This window comes from Hippocampus bargibanti, linkage group LG18, assembly GCF_051943395.1.
Source record: "Hippocampus bargibanti isolate YZ-2025 linkage group LG18, ASM5194339v1, whole genome shotgun sequence".
Lineage (NCBI taxonomy): Eukaryota > Metazoa > Chordata > Actinopteri > Syngnathiformes > Syngnathidae > Hippocampus > Hippocampus bargibanti.
The window spans coordinates 1,056,206-1,074,758 of record NC_142751.1 but is presented as its reverse complement, the minus strand read 5'-3'; the positions used below and the strand labels follow the sequence as shown (position 1 = coordinate 1,074,758).

Genomic DNA, 18,553 nt, shown 5'->3' with positions numbered 1-18,553 from the left:
AGGATCGGGATATTGATCAAGACTCCAGCCATGACTCAATAGCAGACATCACATGCATGCTTAAAGTTGGTACTGTCGATGAATGACATTGCTAAGTGATTCAGGTAGGGAAAGCCTACTAAAACATTTACAATTCATTTTAAACCATTTTTTTACAATGAGTTATACAATTTCAGGGTTGGGAATATTTCAATTTGTTTGCCTTACAAAAAAAAAAGCATTTGTACAAAAGGCTTGCTATCATTTTTGTGAACACATTTTATTTCCATCATACAACTGACTCCGTATTATTGGAAGATAACACACACCGCGGTATATAAATAAAGATGTTTGTACAAACTTGCATAACTAATAAGGTTAAAAAAAAATCCATGAAACGCAAACACTAACCATCGCAAATACTCAGTCAACAATCATTCACATATCCATCCATCACTTTTCTCATCCGCTTCTCACAACGGTTCCCATTCCCATATTTCCCCGCAAAAAAAATCTTTTTTTTGTTTAATAAATCAACTTATCGTAACACTTTGTCAACATCCACTCACATTAAAAACAGCAGAATGCATTCAAAAGAGAAGTTGGAACGGAAAATATTAGTTAGTGGGAGCACACTCGGAAAGGCAAAACCAAGACGATTCAAGTTTAGGCTACTTGTCAGATGACAAAACAGACGTGCGTGCGCACAAACAGGCGAGAAACGTGTGGGGTGAGAACACAATTAACAGTCGTGTAAAGTAAAAGGACCTAAAGAACGCAAGGCCGGCATGCCAACATTCAGAACTTTTCCAAAAATTCACACGGGCACGCGGTGAGTTTTCTCCTATTTTGTGAGCAAAGTGGATGCGTGGGACGCAGCGGCGCAGACTCGAACGCACGGGATCTGAGCGCCTCCAGACGGGTTCCGTTCTCAACCAGGGGCCAAAAGCGAGGAAGAGAAAAAAGTAAAATATCCCAGGATTCAATTTTGCTACTCACGCCAGCAGAGAGCAAGCATGAGAGGGATGGTGCCGCTAAGCTAACAGCGGCTACCCGTGTCCGGTGCAGCCCATGAAAATCAGATCTTCCCAAAGTGGCTGTGTGGAAGATCATCACGATTATTGGGCAACTTTCAAGGCATTACTTTTTCCATCAAGGAGAACCGAAAACACCAACCCCACTGTCATTGATCACCGTGGAAGAATAAACAAACTAAAATAAAATCACACAACGAAGGAAAGCTGGAGATATGAATCAACGGAAGGAAAAGCCATGATTGGTGAGAATGAGGGTCCGCCACAGAAGCTTTGGGCTCATGTCCATTTTGTGTCAAGCCCCCCCCCCCAAAAAAAAGAGCACACAGGCATGAAAAGTTCTCCTCATATTCTCTGGATCTTGTCGGCAACAACCACTGGGTTCTCTTTGCGAATCTTAGCCGCAGCTTCGGCTTTGTAGTCATACGGACAGTTGTGCTGGTCTGAGTAACGGTGAAAGGCGCAGAAGACGTTGGCGCAGCGGCATTCGAAACCTGAAAAGGCCACAAAGTCAAAGTCAACTTTACTGTCAAACATGCTAATATGCATGACATACAGCACAGATGAAATTACTGTCCTCTCCGACTCAGCGTGCAACGCACTTATGACTTTGACAAACATAATAAACACAAAAATGCCAATTTGACAGGAGATAGGAGCCGCTGCGTGTTCACGCGCCGCCATCTTGGGGGGTAAAAAAACAAACAAAAAAGACAACACAAAGACACAGAGAGTCATTCATTCTTCAGCACTTGCTGTACCCTCTTTGTGATATGAAGCAGTTCTAGATGAAAAAGGAGAGGATTAAAGCATCTTTTTCATCAGTGGATGAGGGACGTCATTGTGGAATGTGCACGTCTACAAGGTAAATGTTGAAATCAAACACAAAGCTGTAGCATCCATTGACGAAAAGCAAAAGTCTCTCAGATTTTTGTTGTTGTGAAGCCAGTTTCGCCCGCCATGTTTTTCTTACAAAGAAAAAAAAAGGGCTCACCCGTAAGGCCAACTTTTTTGCGACACATAAAACAACGGTTCTTCTTGGGTTTGGGAGGCTCGGAGGCTTGAGACTCTTCACTGCCGGCAGCGGAGAGAGGAAGTACTGTTGTCACCATGCTCTGACTCGCCGCTGCAAACGAGCAAGGAAAACATTTGGCTCTCATACTCATGCCGATGAATGACATTCCGAGGCAAAAAGGCACATGCTACAAAGGAATCTGCAAGTATTTTCAAAGACAAGTCTGAATTAATAATAATAATAATAACAATCTTCTTTCTTCTTTTCCTTTCGGCTTTTCCCTACAAGGGGTCGCCACAGCAAATCGGTGTCCTATATCTTTAGAGGTTTGATCCACGTTTGTTTTGGCCAAGCTTTTACGTCGGATGCCCTTCTTGACACAACCCTCTGTATTTATCCGGGCTTGGGACCGGCACAAGAAGACTTAAGTCCCTTTGTGGCTACAGAACAAGCAACTCGCTCAGTAAAAGGCTCCCAAACACAAAATGGTCATTGGCACAGCAACATTCAAAAAAGCAACAACTATACTCACCATTTGATGACAATGCTCTGATCCTAGGTGCTTTGCCTAATATAATAATAATAATAAATTTCATTGATAAACGCCTTTCAAAACTCTCAAGGTTGGTCACTTTACAGTCACAGGTTTTTCTTTGGTGAGAAGCGGCAGCCACACGCGCTAGCCCTCACTCAACCCAGAATAACTTAAATATATAGAAAGCTAGGTAGCTAACTAATAGATGGCTAATAGTTAGCTAGCTCGCAAGCCAGATCGCTAATAGATAGCGAGCTAGATAGCCAGCATTAGCTAGATAGCTAATAGATGTAGCTAGCTAGCTTGATAGATACTCTTGTGAGAGCACTAGTTGCTAACCGCTGTACTCGCGAAATATCACTCGTACCGCACGGCTGTTGTCTTATTACACCACTGTTGCTACATTCCGAAAAATAATAATACAAATACAGTAAAGTCTCGTTATATCGATATCGGATATATCGATAGTCCCGGTTATATCGATACTATTTCTATGCACGCACGGAGAAAATTACATGCAAACAGGGTGGGATATATCGATAGTCCCGGTTATATTGATATTTTTTCAGACTCCCTTGAATATCGATATAACGAGACTTTACTGTAATAATACATTTGATTTAAAAGCGCCTTTCAAAACTCTCAAGGTCACTGATTTTTTCTTTGGAAGAGCAGTAACTCAAACAGATAGAAAGCTAACTAGCAGGCTAGCTAAGAGATGACATGCCTACAAGCAAGTGGACCTTAAAATGGAGATCCAGGTTACCTTAAACAGCTAATTTAATATCAGCTAGTAGGCTGACAGTATCTCACTTGGCCGCAGGACTGCTGATCTTTCGCTTCTTAATACAGTGGTACCTTGGTTCTCGAACGCCTCACAGTTCGAACAAAAATTCAAGATATTCTTGCTTCGTAGTTCGAACACCAATCGGTGTCCGACGACACGTGAGTGTGTACGCGAGGGTGGGGTGGTGAGCGGCGTACGGGTGTATCGCTCTCTCCGTGACCAACTGTTGTCGCTTGCAGACGTGCTGCGTTTTGCCCTCGCATTTAATATAGGCGTACGAAGAGTTTTATCCGCTATTCATGCCTCCAAAGAAAGTGCTGCTAAAAGTGACAAAAGAAAAGTAGTGCGTACAACTATTGCATTTAAGTAAGAAATAATCGCAAAATATGAAGGAGGTGTGCGAGTGTCTGATCGGCTAGGGAATACAGCATGGCGAAATCTACGATCAGTACAATATTAAAGAATCAGGAGGCTGTGAAATCTAGTGATGTGGTTGTGGGAGTGAGAGCAAGTGTAATTGGATATATATTTGAAGATAAAAGAACATCCTGTAGCCGAGTCATCTGTAGCTTTCACGTTCCGAGCGAGAGTGACGGCAGCTGACTCGTCGGAACGTAGTAAAATGTTTGGGATCCCAAAGCAGGCGGCAGAGACGTACTACCCAAGCAGGATGTTTATTCACAAATAAAAGAAAACACAGCGAGTAAGAAGGCAGGGGGTGATCCGACCCGCTTACTACGCCAAAAAGCAAATGGCACACGAGGGTGCAAAATTACGCAATCCCGGAAGATGACATACACCCGTGTCCATGATTAGAGAATTGACAGCAGGTGGAGAACCCCCCCACACTCCCCGCCCATTGTCAACTCGCAAGTGACAGGAGAAAAGAGATGGTTTCGGTGTTCGAACAAATCGCTTTTCGAACAGGATCCTGGAACGAATTATGATCGAGAACCGAGGTATCACTGTATTACCTGAAATAGCACATTTCCAAGCGGATTGCAATGTATCACAAAGGAGTGTATGGCAGGCCAAGAATGTCTTTTTGTGTCAAACTTTACTTTGTTCGCCAGTTTAAATTTGTTACCCACCAGGTTCTGTGCTTTCTACTTGGCTCTCCGATGCGTCGTTGCCCTCTGACGAGAAAGTCATTTCAGCCATCTTTTGTGTCATCGAAACGGTGGCGGACATCCCGCTGCAACATACAAATACGTCAAGAAATGAGACTGCAATTTGGATTGAAATTCGTGAAAAGAGTTTTGGTTGCATCCTCTTACCTGAGGGTTTCAGTTGCGGCAGCCTTGGCCGAAGCAGCCGCCTCAGCCGCAACCTCAGCGGCAGCCACGGCCGCTGCTGCGGCATTATTCAAGGTGGCCTCTAACCTCTGGATTGCCGAAACCTCGACGGTGGGGCCGCTCGCGCCGCCTGGTGGAGGACAAATAGCAAGTACTAAATTGCATGTTTACCCCCTTTAACAATATTGGGTCCAACCTGGTTTGGACATCAGCCAATCACAGTGCATATATATATATATAGACAACATCCATACACATATCCACACCTAAACATAATTTCAAGTATCGTGACACCTTGGCTCAAGAACTTAATTGGTTCCCAGACGGTGTAAGGCGAAAAGGGTGTATACCAAACATAAATTTCCCATAGTTGTCATAGTAATCTGTTGCCAGGTCCCCATAAAACATAATTTTCTACTTTCTAATTTTCTAAGCCTTAAAACTACACAAAATATACCTTATTTTATGTATAATAAATGTGCTATAGCACAAGTGTCAAAGTCAAGGCCCGCGGGCCAAATCCGGCCCGCCATATCATTTTTTTCGGCCCGCGAAAGCAAATCAAACTTGATTTGACTCCATGATGATTGCTAAAATCTGAGCCAAAATTTCATATTTTTGGATGTCAACCACAATAAAAGTCATTATTCTTGACTTCAGATTTGAAAATGAGTTATTCATTAATTTGCTGTGTGCTCTATATGTAATATTTGAAGGGATTTAAACATTCTAATGGGTTCCCCAAATTCATAACGGCCCTCGAGAGCAAACCATAACTAGATTGTGGCCCACGGCAAAAAATGACTTTGACACCCCTGTGCTATGGTATTGTAATTAAAGAAATAAACTGTACTGTATAATAGTTTTTATTCACCTTTGTGATTGTCGTTAATGGCGTGATGGAATGGAGTGTCCGGTTTCATCAGCATTAAACACTTGATGAGGAACAGCCTTCTTTCACCATGATTCCTTGTAGTCGTTGGCAGCTTTATTGTCAGAACTGGCTGTCTCACCATGACGAATGACACTATGAATCCCTGTACGACGCTTCTCGAACCATCTGTGGCTAACCTTGAAATCATCAATGGATGACGAACTTCCAGGTTGCCTCTTGCCGATATCCGAGTGAAGTTGCCGTGCTTTCTCTGCGATAATTTTACCTCGTTCCTCATCAATTGTGTTCTGATTAGCTGGGTTGATAGCTTTTTGCATCAAGTGTACAGATGGCTTGTGCGGGTTATTTGTGGAGCCTGGCTGATTGATGGGATATTTTAAACTTGCAGTCTACACTCTGCCTTTGAACTATCAATAAAGTTGAAACAAGTCCAAATTTCAGTGTTTTCTATCCATTTTCTCACTGTCTGCCTATCTATTTTTATTTGCAGCTCTGTGTTTCTGTAATACCCCCTTACTGCTGCGTTCTTGACCAATCACGTGCGGCTTTAACCGAAGACTGGGGGCGGGGAATAGAGGACAAAACAAAGTCGGCTGCCATTTCCTTGTTAGGAGAATGGTCTCGTTCGCGAACGACACTTCACTCATTGGGGCGCTCCGTGTGTATCCCGAAAAATAGTTTGTATGCTGTTTTGTGAAAAATTGCCTTATTACAGGTTCGGAGAGATCGCAGCAGAGAAATGACCACAAACAACGACTGTATATATATCAGTGACGTTTAATGATAGCATGCACAGCAGTTCACAACATTTCCCATACGTTTAATGATAGAATAGACAGCAGTTCACAATATTTCCCCTCATGAGTAATTACGCTAGACACAAACTGTCACCTTTATGCCCCTACGTAAAGACTCCAACATCACAGTTGAGATCCAGAATCGTATACCTTACTGTTGACAGAGGGCGGAGAGCCGGCAAACACCCTGATAGAGTAATCTGGAAAACCGAAGAGCTGGACACTCGTGCACAGTTCAGAGCAGACCAACCGGTATTAAGGAAACTTCCCATCTTATAGACCCACTCACGCGACAACAAGTGGCCAGTTTGTCTTCGCTAGGGATGAGTCATTTCTCCCCCTCCCTCAGCCCTGGGACCAGGTGCTCCAGAAAAACACGTATGAAAGAGCCATTCAAAAGTCGTATCAGCGTAACATACATTGTCAGGAAAACACCAGGCACTCCAAATAAAAAGGCGATTCATGCAAAAATACAAAACAAATTATCAAATACAAAATATATTATCAGTGTGAAACAAGCGATAAAACAAGTGGTATCAGTCTTGGGACCAGGTATTCATGATCAGTGTGAGAGAATACAGAAAGTGGCAAACAAATTGTAAAACCATATCGGTCAGCTCAGGACATCAATAACAATTTCTTTCTTCATATGCCAAGATTAAATTCTCGTGAATTTAACGTTCGTAAGACGAAAAGTTCGTTAGCCAAGGCGTTCGTAAGCCGAGATATCACTGTGTTCAATTGACCTCGCATGAAGCTAACTTAAAATTAAAGTCAGACACAAAAACACATTCCTAAGCGCAAGCACCTTTATTCATGCAGGTGGAAACATAAAGACACGGTAGTTCTTACCCACAGCACTCAGGGAACTGACTCCTCCATTGTTCTGTCGTGACAGGTGCTCCTTGTGGCAAACAGAGCACATGCCATTAGTCCTCGGGTTGCCATAGAAACCACAGCCCGTCGCACACAGCATAGGAGCTGGGCTCTGATTGGTCTCCTGGGCCATAGCGACTAATCTGGAGAAAAAATAAAAAAGATATATCTTGAAACGCGGTGTGCGTCTACACTGTACAGTACTGAAAATGTGTTTAAATGTGGTGTGTTGGAGGACCAAAGCGTGTAAAGCAGTGGTCACCAAACTACGGCCTGCGGGCCATATCTGGCCCGTCAGCACATTTGGCCCAGCCCCCTGAACAATACCAGAGGTGCTATCAGATGTTTTTCCTATTCGGCCTCCAGAAAAATAAAAAATCCTTTTACAAGTCAAAGGTCGGTTTTCCATCATTATCTGTTCCTATTTTAATCAATGTAATCAATGTATGTTGTTTATAATCGTGATTGAATAATACAAACACGCCTGCTCACAATAGAACGCTAAAGGAGTCGGTCACAAGGCGAAGCGACACAAGAAAGTGACGTATGAGGAAGTGGAGGGGAGTCCGGTGGTACATTTGGCGCCCTATTTGGTCCCAGACCCGTTTTCTTGTGTTAACGGACACTATAAATCCCGTCACAAAGACAAGTACGATAGCTTGCAAGGCCAAATACGAGCAAACTCTAAAAGCGAAAAAGTGGACTACTAGGCTGCTTTGATCCTCTCCTCTTTCATCTAGAACTGCTTTATGTAACAAAGATAGTACAGAAAGTGCTAAAGAATGACTGACTGTGTTTTGTGTTGTAATATTGTTTTTGTGTTGTCATATTGAGAGAGTGACTGCCTTTCCAGCAGCTCATGTATTTCATTCCTTTCATAACTTTGCTGCTGTGAAATGTAAATTTCTCTACTGCGAGACTAATAAAGGCAAATCCAATCCAATACTATCTCAGCAGAATACATTTGTACGCAAAGCTCAGCTGAAGAAGGCATCCGTTCGGGCCAGCTTTCGGGTTGCTAAACGGCAGCGGTAATCCTTTCACGGACGGAGAGTTTGTTAAGAAATGTATGGATGCTGTCGAGGAGGAGTTGCGTCCCGAGAAGAAAGATGCATATAATGCCCTAAGTCTGTCGGCGAGTACAATCACCAGACGCGGCGAAGAAATCGTGATTAATGTTTATGCCCAGCTGCAGCGGAAGACTAAATAATTTGACTTTTTTAAATTAGCACTGGATGAGAGCACGGACGTGTAAGACACAGCGCAACTGATCATTTTTTATTCGTGGAGTGAGCGTAAACTTTGAGATATGTGAGGAGCTGCCAGCCCTCCAAAGTCTCAAAGGGACTACCACGGGAGAGGATATTTTTGACCAAGTGTACCAAACCACGAAGAAGTTGGACCTGAGTTACAGAACTGTGATGTTCTGAAAGACGCATTCAAGCCCAACAGTCTTATTGACTTCTATGCCGCCCTCCCCAAGGGCGGCATATTGTGCTGTGTAGGTGCTGTATCACTTAGTTCGGTTTCTCAACCTGCTTCCTTTGTGGTTTTCACAGGGAAGTTGATGAGAAAGAGCTGCAAACAGTGGTGTCTACAAGCCTACTGGAACCTAGAAAAGGATTATAAGGAAGGAACACAAGAACTTTAAAGGACAACCGACGTCATTTTTTTGTTTTTTAACAGACATCAGAAAAACGTTATTTTTAGCATCTAAAATACCCCAAACACTGAGAATGATATTTTTATTCAAATGCAAAACACCAATAAAAATGACTTAGTGTCCAAAATCTGAAAAAAAATTGAGCTGCGAATTGGGCATTTTCAGAAAGTTCCGCCCCCAGTTCGTGACGTCACGCATAGACGTCTTGCATTGCTGGAGAATAAAAACAATGGCTTCAGATTTGGGGAATATGCTTCCTTGTTACACATCCAGTTATGAATATGATTCAAGTAGTTCTGAAGAGGAAAGCATACATGTTTGCAATAGATTAAAGAATTTATTTCGTGCCATTTTGAGGCAATGTTGGGGGGAAATGTCTCACCCAAAAAAGAGGCACAAAATGGCGACCTCCTGTGGCCACCTCCGTTTCCACAGGCTGATAAATTCCTTATATGGAGCTTGGACGCCTCTTCTGGCGGCTTTTGGGTACAACATGGTTTTCAGAACAAAAAGTACAGCAAAATACATTGACGTAATGAAGGACTGCTACAATGTGTCTTTTTTTCAGTGACGTCACGTACGGACTCGTCACCAACTCAAAAACAAGACTTCCTGAATATTCAGCGCGAGTCTTAAAGCGTAAAATATAGCTATATGCGGTGGAATCTTATTAAAATACGCTCAGTAGTAGTCATTTGAAGCCATTTTACAAATTATGGACACAACTTGTCCAGAGACGTCGGTTGTCCTTTAAGACTGCTCATATGTGTCAGAGAGATTCTGCTCTGACAACTGAGCTGAACTTTTATTTGTTAAGATTGTGCATGGCACAACAGAAAGTTAATGTTCTATGGCTTTTTTTCTATGAAGAACCCAGAGAGAGTTATTTAGTTATTTATTTCACAAGTAGTGTTATTTATTTCCTGTTTTTTTTCTATGAAGAACCCAGAGAGTTATTTAGTTATTATTTTTTTCATAGTGTATTTTGTTCCTGATTTTTTTATGTGAAGAACTCAGAGAGGGTTATTTAGTTATTATTCAGAATAAGAATACCTTTATTCGTCCCACAATGGGGAAATTTGCAGTCCACAGCAGCAATTGAAAAGGGATGGGGTTGAGGCGAAAGGATAGAAAACAAGATATTCTAAGCAACATAACATAATTATTATTTATTTCATTAATAGTATTATTATTTATTTCCTAACTTTTTTCTGTAAAGAGCCTGGAATTGGTTATTTGTTTATGTGTGGCTTGCTGGAAAACGACTTTTTTAAGCTCCCTACCATCGTCAGTTTTTGTTGTTACAAACTGACACCGGCCCCCCCATCACAGAAGGGAAAAGTTACGTGGGCCTCACAGGAAAAGGTTTGGGGACCCCTGGTGCAAAGCATGCAGTATCATGTGTGAGTTAGTGACCCGTGATTGAGAGCGAGCCTCGTGTGACTTGCAATCACGAGCGTCCCACACAATTTGGCGAAATCCGTTCCATCACTAAACGTAACGGCCATATGTCAGCAACTTTTTTTTATAACTCGACCACTAATAATGTCAAAAACAACAAGATGTAGGTATGCTACAGTGACCTATATTCCACTGCGATTGTTTCTGTCCAGTGAAGTGAGCGCATTCTACTCGCAGTGCAGACGATGAAAAGGTTTCTTCAGCCATCAGCTGTACTTCTTTGAAGGTGTCGGACGTTTCACTTTTTATCCAAGAAACTTCGTCACCAAACCAAAGTCTTACTGGTAGTTTAGGCCCTATATATATCCCTACTGTACAGTACAGTACAGATGGACCACTCCTGTACGACTGAGAGCTTACACAGATCTACTCGCAATCGTATATCATTGCATTTTTGTGAAGTACGCAATTATTTTTCGTGGGTTTTCCAAGCTATGCAGTTTATGACGATGTATTACATGTTTCCCCTTCCTGCTGGTTCTTGAAATTTCGAATACAAGAAACTGGGAAAAAAATTGATTGATGTTTATGCTCTTTTTGCTAACACTACAGTTAATAAAGTTGAGTAAGTTGTATTTTTATAACTCATAGAAGTGGGAGAATATATATTTTTGTCCATAACTGCCAAGTTCAAGCAAAAAGAAGCATTAGCATATATATTTCTAGAGCTCGCAATTCTCTTTCCTAGTACTCAGTGGCAGCCATTTTTGATTTCTGACGAAATTCTGCCTGCATTCGATCGTTGATATTAACAAATTTATATTTTGAATATTTTCTTGTGTTTTCTATTCTTGTTTAGAATGTCAAAAGCTTTCCAAAGGTACTGTACTCGTTAAGATCTGCCAAAAATTAAGAAAGTTATGATAGTTTAAACTGTAATCAAGAACTCAGTGACAGATTTTCATTGTTTTAACTGTAATTACAGGCAGAAAATCCCCTCATATTTCGAAAACTAAAAATTCCATTATTTCGTTATTATTTGTCATAGAAAAATAATAATCTATACATCATTTGAAAGCTATTTAGATGCACTTTAATAGGGTCTCAGAAAATGTGTGATGAATTATGATTAAAAAATGTCGCATCCCTACATAAAAAGAGAATTGGATGAACAACAGGGGCATGCTTCATTAAAACACCGAGACAAAGGCGAACCATCTCAGATAGCGTGTAACCCGAAAACGTTGACAACGCCGCCAGATAACGCCACTGAAAACTACAATTCAGACCGTCTACTCGATTATCTTTGACAGGGTTGGAAGAGAAACAATTTAACGCGTTAGCCATCACCGGTTTCCACCTTCCGAACAGGCCACAACCGGGTCACTTGAGCAATTCCACTGAGTCATGCTAGCACGCTAAACGCTGCCACCAAGTTACTTTTTCGAAATAAGAAAATATATTTTCAAACCTAGTTAAAGGTGGGACAAACGATACAATGCGAGAAACTATTTTAGCCTGCAAGGCCCAAAAGATGTGGTTTAAATACAAGTCGACACAACTTTTGAGTCTCGTAGCTAGTACGCTAACTATAGTTAGCCAAATACACTGCGAGGTGGTGAACTTCTCGTGATTAATACGGTACGCTAATACGGTATTAGTTGGTGGTCAAATTTAATGGAAAGTCCCAAATTGAAAGGAAAGTCCATAGTTTCTGATTTCTTCGTTGTCTTCGTGTTTATTTGTCCGGTATATGTTTACGAAATATGGCATAACCGAGTATATCATCAAAGAAATATGAGAACATTTCCGAGCATGTGCTCGTGAAATATTCAGACCATATTCCTTCAATTCTAACTTGAACAAACGTCGCCAAAGCAAGTTAACAACGTACTGTATATATTCTAAAAAATATATATACAGTACATATTTAAACAATACCCAACATAAAACTCGACGCATGGGAATGTATTTATACAGACATAGTCAATTTATGAAATACAATATGAAGACCACGCACATTTAAACTGACAGTTACAATTCTTGAAACACCAGCGACGATATTTTTTATTCGTTTTACATCTCATTTCAAAACCAAGTCCATAGGGTTAAGGCAACTCCAGAAAATCAGCAAACAAACTAGCAATGCTAGTTAGCTAGCTAGCTCTCGTGAAGTTTACTCACCGGCTATGTGGATGACCGTTGGTTTTCCTTTTAGAATAAAGGGTATTGCGAATGGATACTTAATGTCGTTTCTTTTGAGATTTTTATTATATATTTGTCCTGGTCGTCGTCGTCGTCTGACCCAGAACTTAGCTACTGTCCCGCTAGCGTCCTAGTGTGAACTATGGAGCTGGTCCGAGCGAGCATCTGTTTTGTTTCATGTAGCGTAGAGGGACTCAGCTTCCGGTAGACGTCACGGAAATTATGAACTTCTGACTGACAGGAAGACGTGTTTGGGCGATAGCAGGATGTTTTAAAAATATTGGTCCTCACATGTCATTAAAGTACGGTAGATGGCCGATTCTTTTGGACATCAAAATACTATTATAGTATTAGCGGTATGTGTACTGGAGTCGTCGTTGGATGCATTCAAGGCCTCTTTCCTTGTCTCTCATAAAAGTTGCGCAATATCCGTAATCCTTAACCATTATCTCCCTTTTTTAACAAACGAGGTCTCATTTTTATCCACGTGTCAAAATATTAGCCCACACATGATTAGCTTTTTTTAACTTACTCAGTCCCAAACACGTCAGGGAATAAAGGAAACGGAAGTTGGTTATTAAAGGGCAGGTGATTTCCGGAATCGAAATAGTGTTTATAATATACTTGATTTATTTTTACATATTAAAACCAGAGGAAGAGAAGTTGTTGTATTTCTATATGTCGATGTTGTTTATATGTCATTGTTTTCTCTTCGTTTTTTTTGTCCGGAGTCATGGGAATGCATTGAAAGCAGATGCGTTCGACCAATCAAAACCTCCAAATAATTTGAATCGGCCAATCAGATTGCAGTGCTCAAGGATTTAAACCAAGACACGCAGTTTGCTGTAGTGTGGGTCGGGTTCAACGTTATTCTTGCTCTCAGAACGCTGCGGCAAACAAACGGGCATTCGGGAATGGCTTTTCGTGTTACAAGAGTAAGCAATCCATCATTTCTCGTGAATGTTTGTCGCTCTTCGCTCGGCCGGGTGGAGGTTTATATGCTGAACCTTCGGATAATCTGAAAATTTGAGTGCAAACGATGCATGTTCTGGTTTTGTGCAGCAATTATCCGCAGCCCTTCCCTTTTTTTAACAATGCTACATTTGCGGGTAAACCACTCGCGTACGAACGATAACTTCTTAAAATGTTTTAAAATGTAAAATCTGTGTTCAGAACCGATTGACCTCCACTCGGACTGACCTCTCTTCAAAGACATGCTCCGTTACTGGGCCCCCGCTCAAGGCGCGAGCCGCTCTTGGGGACATTGGTAATGTCCCAGTCAACAAACAGCCCCAGAAGAAGGTAATATTTTTTCTAAATTTTGTAATCGAGCGACTGTTTCGTGCTATCTATACCCCTGGCTGTTGCAATGATCAAATTCTAGCGAGCCATTTTAGTAATGTCTCAAAAATGTTGTTCCACTGTTAAGACGAGGCTGTCAGCGCAGCAAATGTATTTCTTGCATTCTTGCGTGTGAAATATTTTGGTTGCATTGATTGTTACTTTCTGCTTATGATGTCCACTTAGCCAGTCAAGGCCCAGGCTGTTAAAAAGCCCAAACCACCCGTTGTGACCGAAAAGGCTGAACCGAAAGCAAAAAATGTTCCAGTGGTACAGGTAAATTGTAATTTAGGTTTATTTATATCCGTTGAATGGCTAAAATATTTTGATGGCTGTTTTAGGTGGTGCCGGAGCCTGTACTGCAGTCGGTGTCTCCAATTCCAATGGAGACTTCTGGTTGCGAACCAGCTGACTTGTGTCAAGCATTTTCTGACGTCATTCTGCACAGCGCTATCAAGGACGTGGATGCCAACGACTACGACAACCCCATGCTTTGCAGCGAATATGTGAAAGATATATACAAGTATATGCGTCAGCTGGAGGTGAGGAAATGATGTGGATGACAACACATTTGTCAATTATGGGAGAGGTCATGATTAGAGCTTAACTTGTTTCCCGGTTATAAAATGATCTTTGAATATTGAAAGCCAATCAGTTGGTTCCTGTCTGTTTTTTTTCACCTCTTATTAAAACTGAACATTCAGATGACAGACAACCTATTTTCAAGTCTACTTTTTGTTTAAGGCATTCGCTTATTGCATAAATAAATCTCAATTGACTTCCATAGCGCCTGGTCTATACACTGAAGGGATTTCAAGTTCAGTGAAGTTGCCCATTTGAGCTTAAATGCGCTGCCTTGCTAACCCCCCCCCCCCCCTCCTCCCCAACAAAGGCTGAGCAGAGTGTCCGAGCAAATTACCTTCAAGACCAGGAAGTGACGGGCAACATGCGGGCCATCCTTATCGACTGGCTCGTCCAAGTGAGCCTGAAGTTCCGCCTGCTGCAGGAGACCATGTACATGACTGTGGGGATAATTGACCGCTTTCTTCAGGTAAATCTTCAGACTGCTTGCTTCATGAAACGCTTAAAAAAAGTGGTGAGAATCTATCAATACATTTCATTTACAAGCGCTCTGCATAACTCTCTTTACATTATAGTGACAAAATGATCATAACAAAAAAAGTATTTGAAATTCAACTTTCCGATAATGGCTACCTTTTAGCAGAGTTAGCGCATCCTTACATTATTTCACATAACTTGTGGTGGCTAACATGAGGGATATCATTTGGATTTGCTTTAAAAAAGGAGTAAATACTTCCAAGAAGGGTTTTGAATGGAAAAATGTTTTGTCAAAATATTTACAATTGAGATGCTGGACTTTTGAGGGTTTAAGTTGAAGGAAAACCGACACCTCTGGGAAATTTGTGAAACCACTTCTCCTGAGCGCATTTTACAAAGACTCCACCGCATATAGCTATATTTTATGTTTTAGGACTCGCGCTGAATATTCCGGAAGTCTTGTTTTTGAGTTGGTGATGATTCCTGACGTCGCATCACATTTGGAATGCCCCTGACACACAATGCATTTTGGGTAATTTTTTCAACTGAAAACAGTGTTGATCGCGAAATTAGAAGGCGAACTACATAAATAATGTGATGGTGAATCGTTGTGAGTTGCAGCCAATTGCGGTAACACGCATAAAGGTGTAAGTTGACACAAATTCCCAGTGGACAAATCAACTTTTATGTGCCATCTTGTGCATTTTCTGTCCGCTACATTGGAGTCCAGATGGCTCGAATTGATCCGGAAGGACTTCTTTAATCAATTGCAAACGTTTATGCTTTCCTCTTCAGAACTAGTTGAATCATATTCATAACTGGATGAGTAACAAAACATTTTCTCTGAATCTGAACTCTCTGGAGCAACAGTTTGTGGAGGAGTATTCTGCCGTGATGTCACGAACAGGGGGGCGGGACTTTCTGAATCTTGCCAGTTCCGAGCTCATTTTGTGGCAGTTTTGGGACAGTTATTTTTATTGGTGTTTTGCAATTGACTAAAAATATCAGCCAGTTTTGGGTATTTTAGAACGTTTTTCTGATGTCAGTTAGGAAACACAAATTGTCGGTTGTCCTTTAAACAATAGCTTGAAATAATAGCTGGCCGGCTAGCTAATGAATAGCTAACGGCTAGCCAGATAGTTTGCTAGCTTTCTATCTGTGTTACTTTGGGGTTGAGTGCATGTGGCTGCCGCTGCTCATCCACAGCAAAACCTATTCTGTGACTGTAAAGTGACCTTGAGAGTTTTGAAAGGTGCTTAGAAATGAAGTGGATTATTATCTTTTTCAATAGGACAATCCAGTCTCCAAAAAGCAACTGCAGCTGGTCGGAGTGACCGCCATGTTCCTCGCCTCAAAGTATGAGGAGATGTATCCACCGGAGATCATGGACTTTGCCTTGGTGACCGATCAGGCCTACACCACTGCCCAAATCCGAGAGATGGAAATGACAATATTGCGTGTGCTAAAATTTCAACTGGGTCGCCCTCTTCCTCTGCAGTTCCTCAGAAGGGCCTCAAAGATTCATGAAGTTGGTTGCAGAAACTCAAATACCCAAAGTGCCATTTTTGATAGTTTTTAAGCGTTTAACTGACTGAAATGTTTTGACTCAGGTGACTGCAGAGCAACACACCCTGGCAAAATACTTGCTGGAGCTGACCATGGTGGACTACGAAATGATTCACTACCCACCTTCCATGGTGGCGAGTGCCGCCTTGGCGCTTACGCTCAAGCTGCTGGATGCGGGTGAATGGGTGAGGAGTTGAGTGAAAACTCCACGCTTACCCGGACGGGGATGGAAATTGGTGTGTATCGATAATTACCTCCAGGTTGATGTTTTTTTTAAATTTTATTTTAGGATGTGACGCTGCAACATTACATGGACTACACCTCAGACAGTTTGCTTCCAGTCATGGCGCACATTGCCAAAAATGTGGTGAAGGTGAATGACGGGCTAACTAAGCATCTGGTAAGGGGCTGTTTTGGTTCTCTTGACATTGATTGGCGCAATGGCATGTGAACATTTCTAATTTTATTTTGGACCTGACAGGCGGTCAAAGACAAATACTCTTCTTCAAAACAAATGAGGATTGCAACCATCTCACAGCTCAAGTCTTCGGCGGTGAAAGATCTTTTGAAGCAGCTAATGGAGTGACTTTGCGTGTACATTTTGTTATTTTATATATATTTTTTGTACAGATTTCACCTTATGACAACCCCCCCCCCCCCCCCCACCCTTCAAAGCTTTTATCCTTTTTCAATGCTTTTAATTCTGTTTTTAAATCTGTGTGAAAATGTCGGTTGAAAGATTGATTTGGCTCTTGATCTTGCACCTGCATCAGATGTAATCTGTTAAATGATAGTAATTGATCGTCAGAATTTTTTCTAAAATGTGTGCTCTTAATGACTTGTGGATTTTATTTGATAAATGTGACATTTTTGCTGCTGTTCAAGTGATGTAATTGTACAGCGACATTTTCACGCTGTTTACATTCTTGACTGTGTTGAAAATTAAATGTTTTGACCACAAAGTTTTTACTCTTGTTTTTTTTTTTTTTTAATTCATGTTGATACTCCAGTTTTTTTACCAGCAGAGGGCAGTCTTGACTGTCAAAAAAACTGACTATTTTCCCAATTTAAAATGTTCAAAATTGCTTCACTGTAAAGGTGCTTTTAATAACTTTATTGTGCCCACAACAAAGACTGAATGCTTTAAACGAAGATTATCTCTGCAATTAAAATCTCATGCGATTGCATTTTAATAAACAAGTGGTTATCAGTATCAATAACACATTTGTAGTGGGTGCTAAATTGAACAGTATTAGGATTTCTGTACCAATTGACTGCATTTTAATTTAAATTTTACTTGCATAATAGTATGAGTCCACGCAATGGAACTGTATAGTGCCTCTTTGCAATTTTTTGATGATGATACTAGTGCAGCGTGTTCTACTGAAACAAATTCCTTGTGTCCTACATACTTGGCAATATTCTGATGAGCAAGGCACACAGTAGACTTGTTATGAGCCAATGGCAAGACACAAGAAGAGAAAAAACATTCACACTCACAATTGGCATGCTATTTTCCTACTATGCATGTTATTGGAACGTATGCGGAAAGCGTAGCACCCGGAGAGTGGGGGAAAAACACGCATCGTCAACACAGGAAAGCCGGAGCCCGGATTTGAACCCAAAAGCGGCACATCGAAAGAAAAAAACATGCTCGCTGGACAGTCCTTGACTACTAATTTGAAAATAAACTATGAAAGGTGGGCAAATAAGGTGGGCAAATTGTTTTCATGAGAAAGTGGAGTGCTTGCAGAGGGTCAAGTCAACACGCTAAATTCAACTTTTTGGATGGAATGTGTTGAGAAAAAGCATATTGGTCCCGTTTTATTAAATTGCTCCGTGCGTAGATTATTTTTTTATGGCTAGCACATTTCATTTTAAAGCAAGTTCTAAGCAGGACTCGTTTGCAATGGGGGGGAAAGGGCAACAATAAAAGGTCAAATGTGATAAGACATTTCCAAAATCGACACACGGCCTTGGGCAAAAAAAAAAACAATTCATTTTTTCAAGATTGATTTATTAGCCATCAATACATCCATCCGTCCTCCATCCATTCATAACACCCATTTCAACCATCCACCCCTTCCATCCACCCGTCCTTCCAT

At 41.2% G+C, this 18,553-nt stretch overlaps 2 protein-coding genes across 2 annotated transcripts; one reads left to right on the top strand and one right to left on the bottom strand.

Moving 5' to 3' along the window:
* Positions 1 to 240: 240 nt before the first annotated feature.
* Positions 241 to 12,676, bottom strand: LOC148884163 (AN1-type zinc finger protein 5-like). Its single transcript, XM_089019948.1, has 6 exons — positions 12,462 to 12,676; positions 7,190 to 7,356; positions 4,628 to 4,775; positions 4,442 to 4,545; positions 2,008 to 2,139; positions 241 to 1,507 (listed from the first exon to the last, which is right to left on the bottom strand). The coding sequence occupies exons 2-6, from the start codon at positions 7,344 to 7,346 to the stop codon at positions 1,359 to 1,361; spliced, it is 690 nt and encodes a 229-aa protein (XP_088876074.1). The 5' UTR covers positions 7,347 to 7,356; positions 12,462 to 12,676; the 3' UTR covers positions 241 to 1,358.
* Positions 12,677 to 13,331: 655 nt separating this feature from the next.
* On the top strand, positions 13,332 to 17,398 carry ccnb1 (cyclin B1). Its single transcript, XM_089020236.1, has 9 exons — positions 13,332 to 13,417; positions 13,656 to 13,784; positions 14,010 to 14,099; positions 14,165 to 14,365; positions 14,716 to 14,874; positions 16,174 to 16,410; positions 16,493 to 16,633; positions 16,738 to 16,848; positions 16,930 to 17,398. The coding sequence occupies exons 1-9, from the start codon at positions 13,397 to 13,399 to the stop codon at positions 17,032 to 17,034; spliced, it is 1,194 nt and encodes a 397-aa protein (XP_088876362.1). The 5' UTR covers positions 13,332 to 13,396; the 3' UTR covers positions 17,035 to 17,398.
* Positions 17,399 to 18,553: the final 1,155 nt, after the last annotated feature.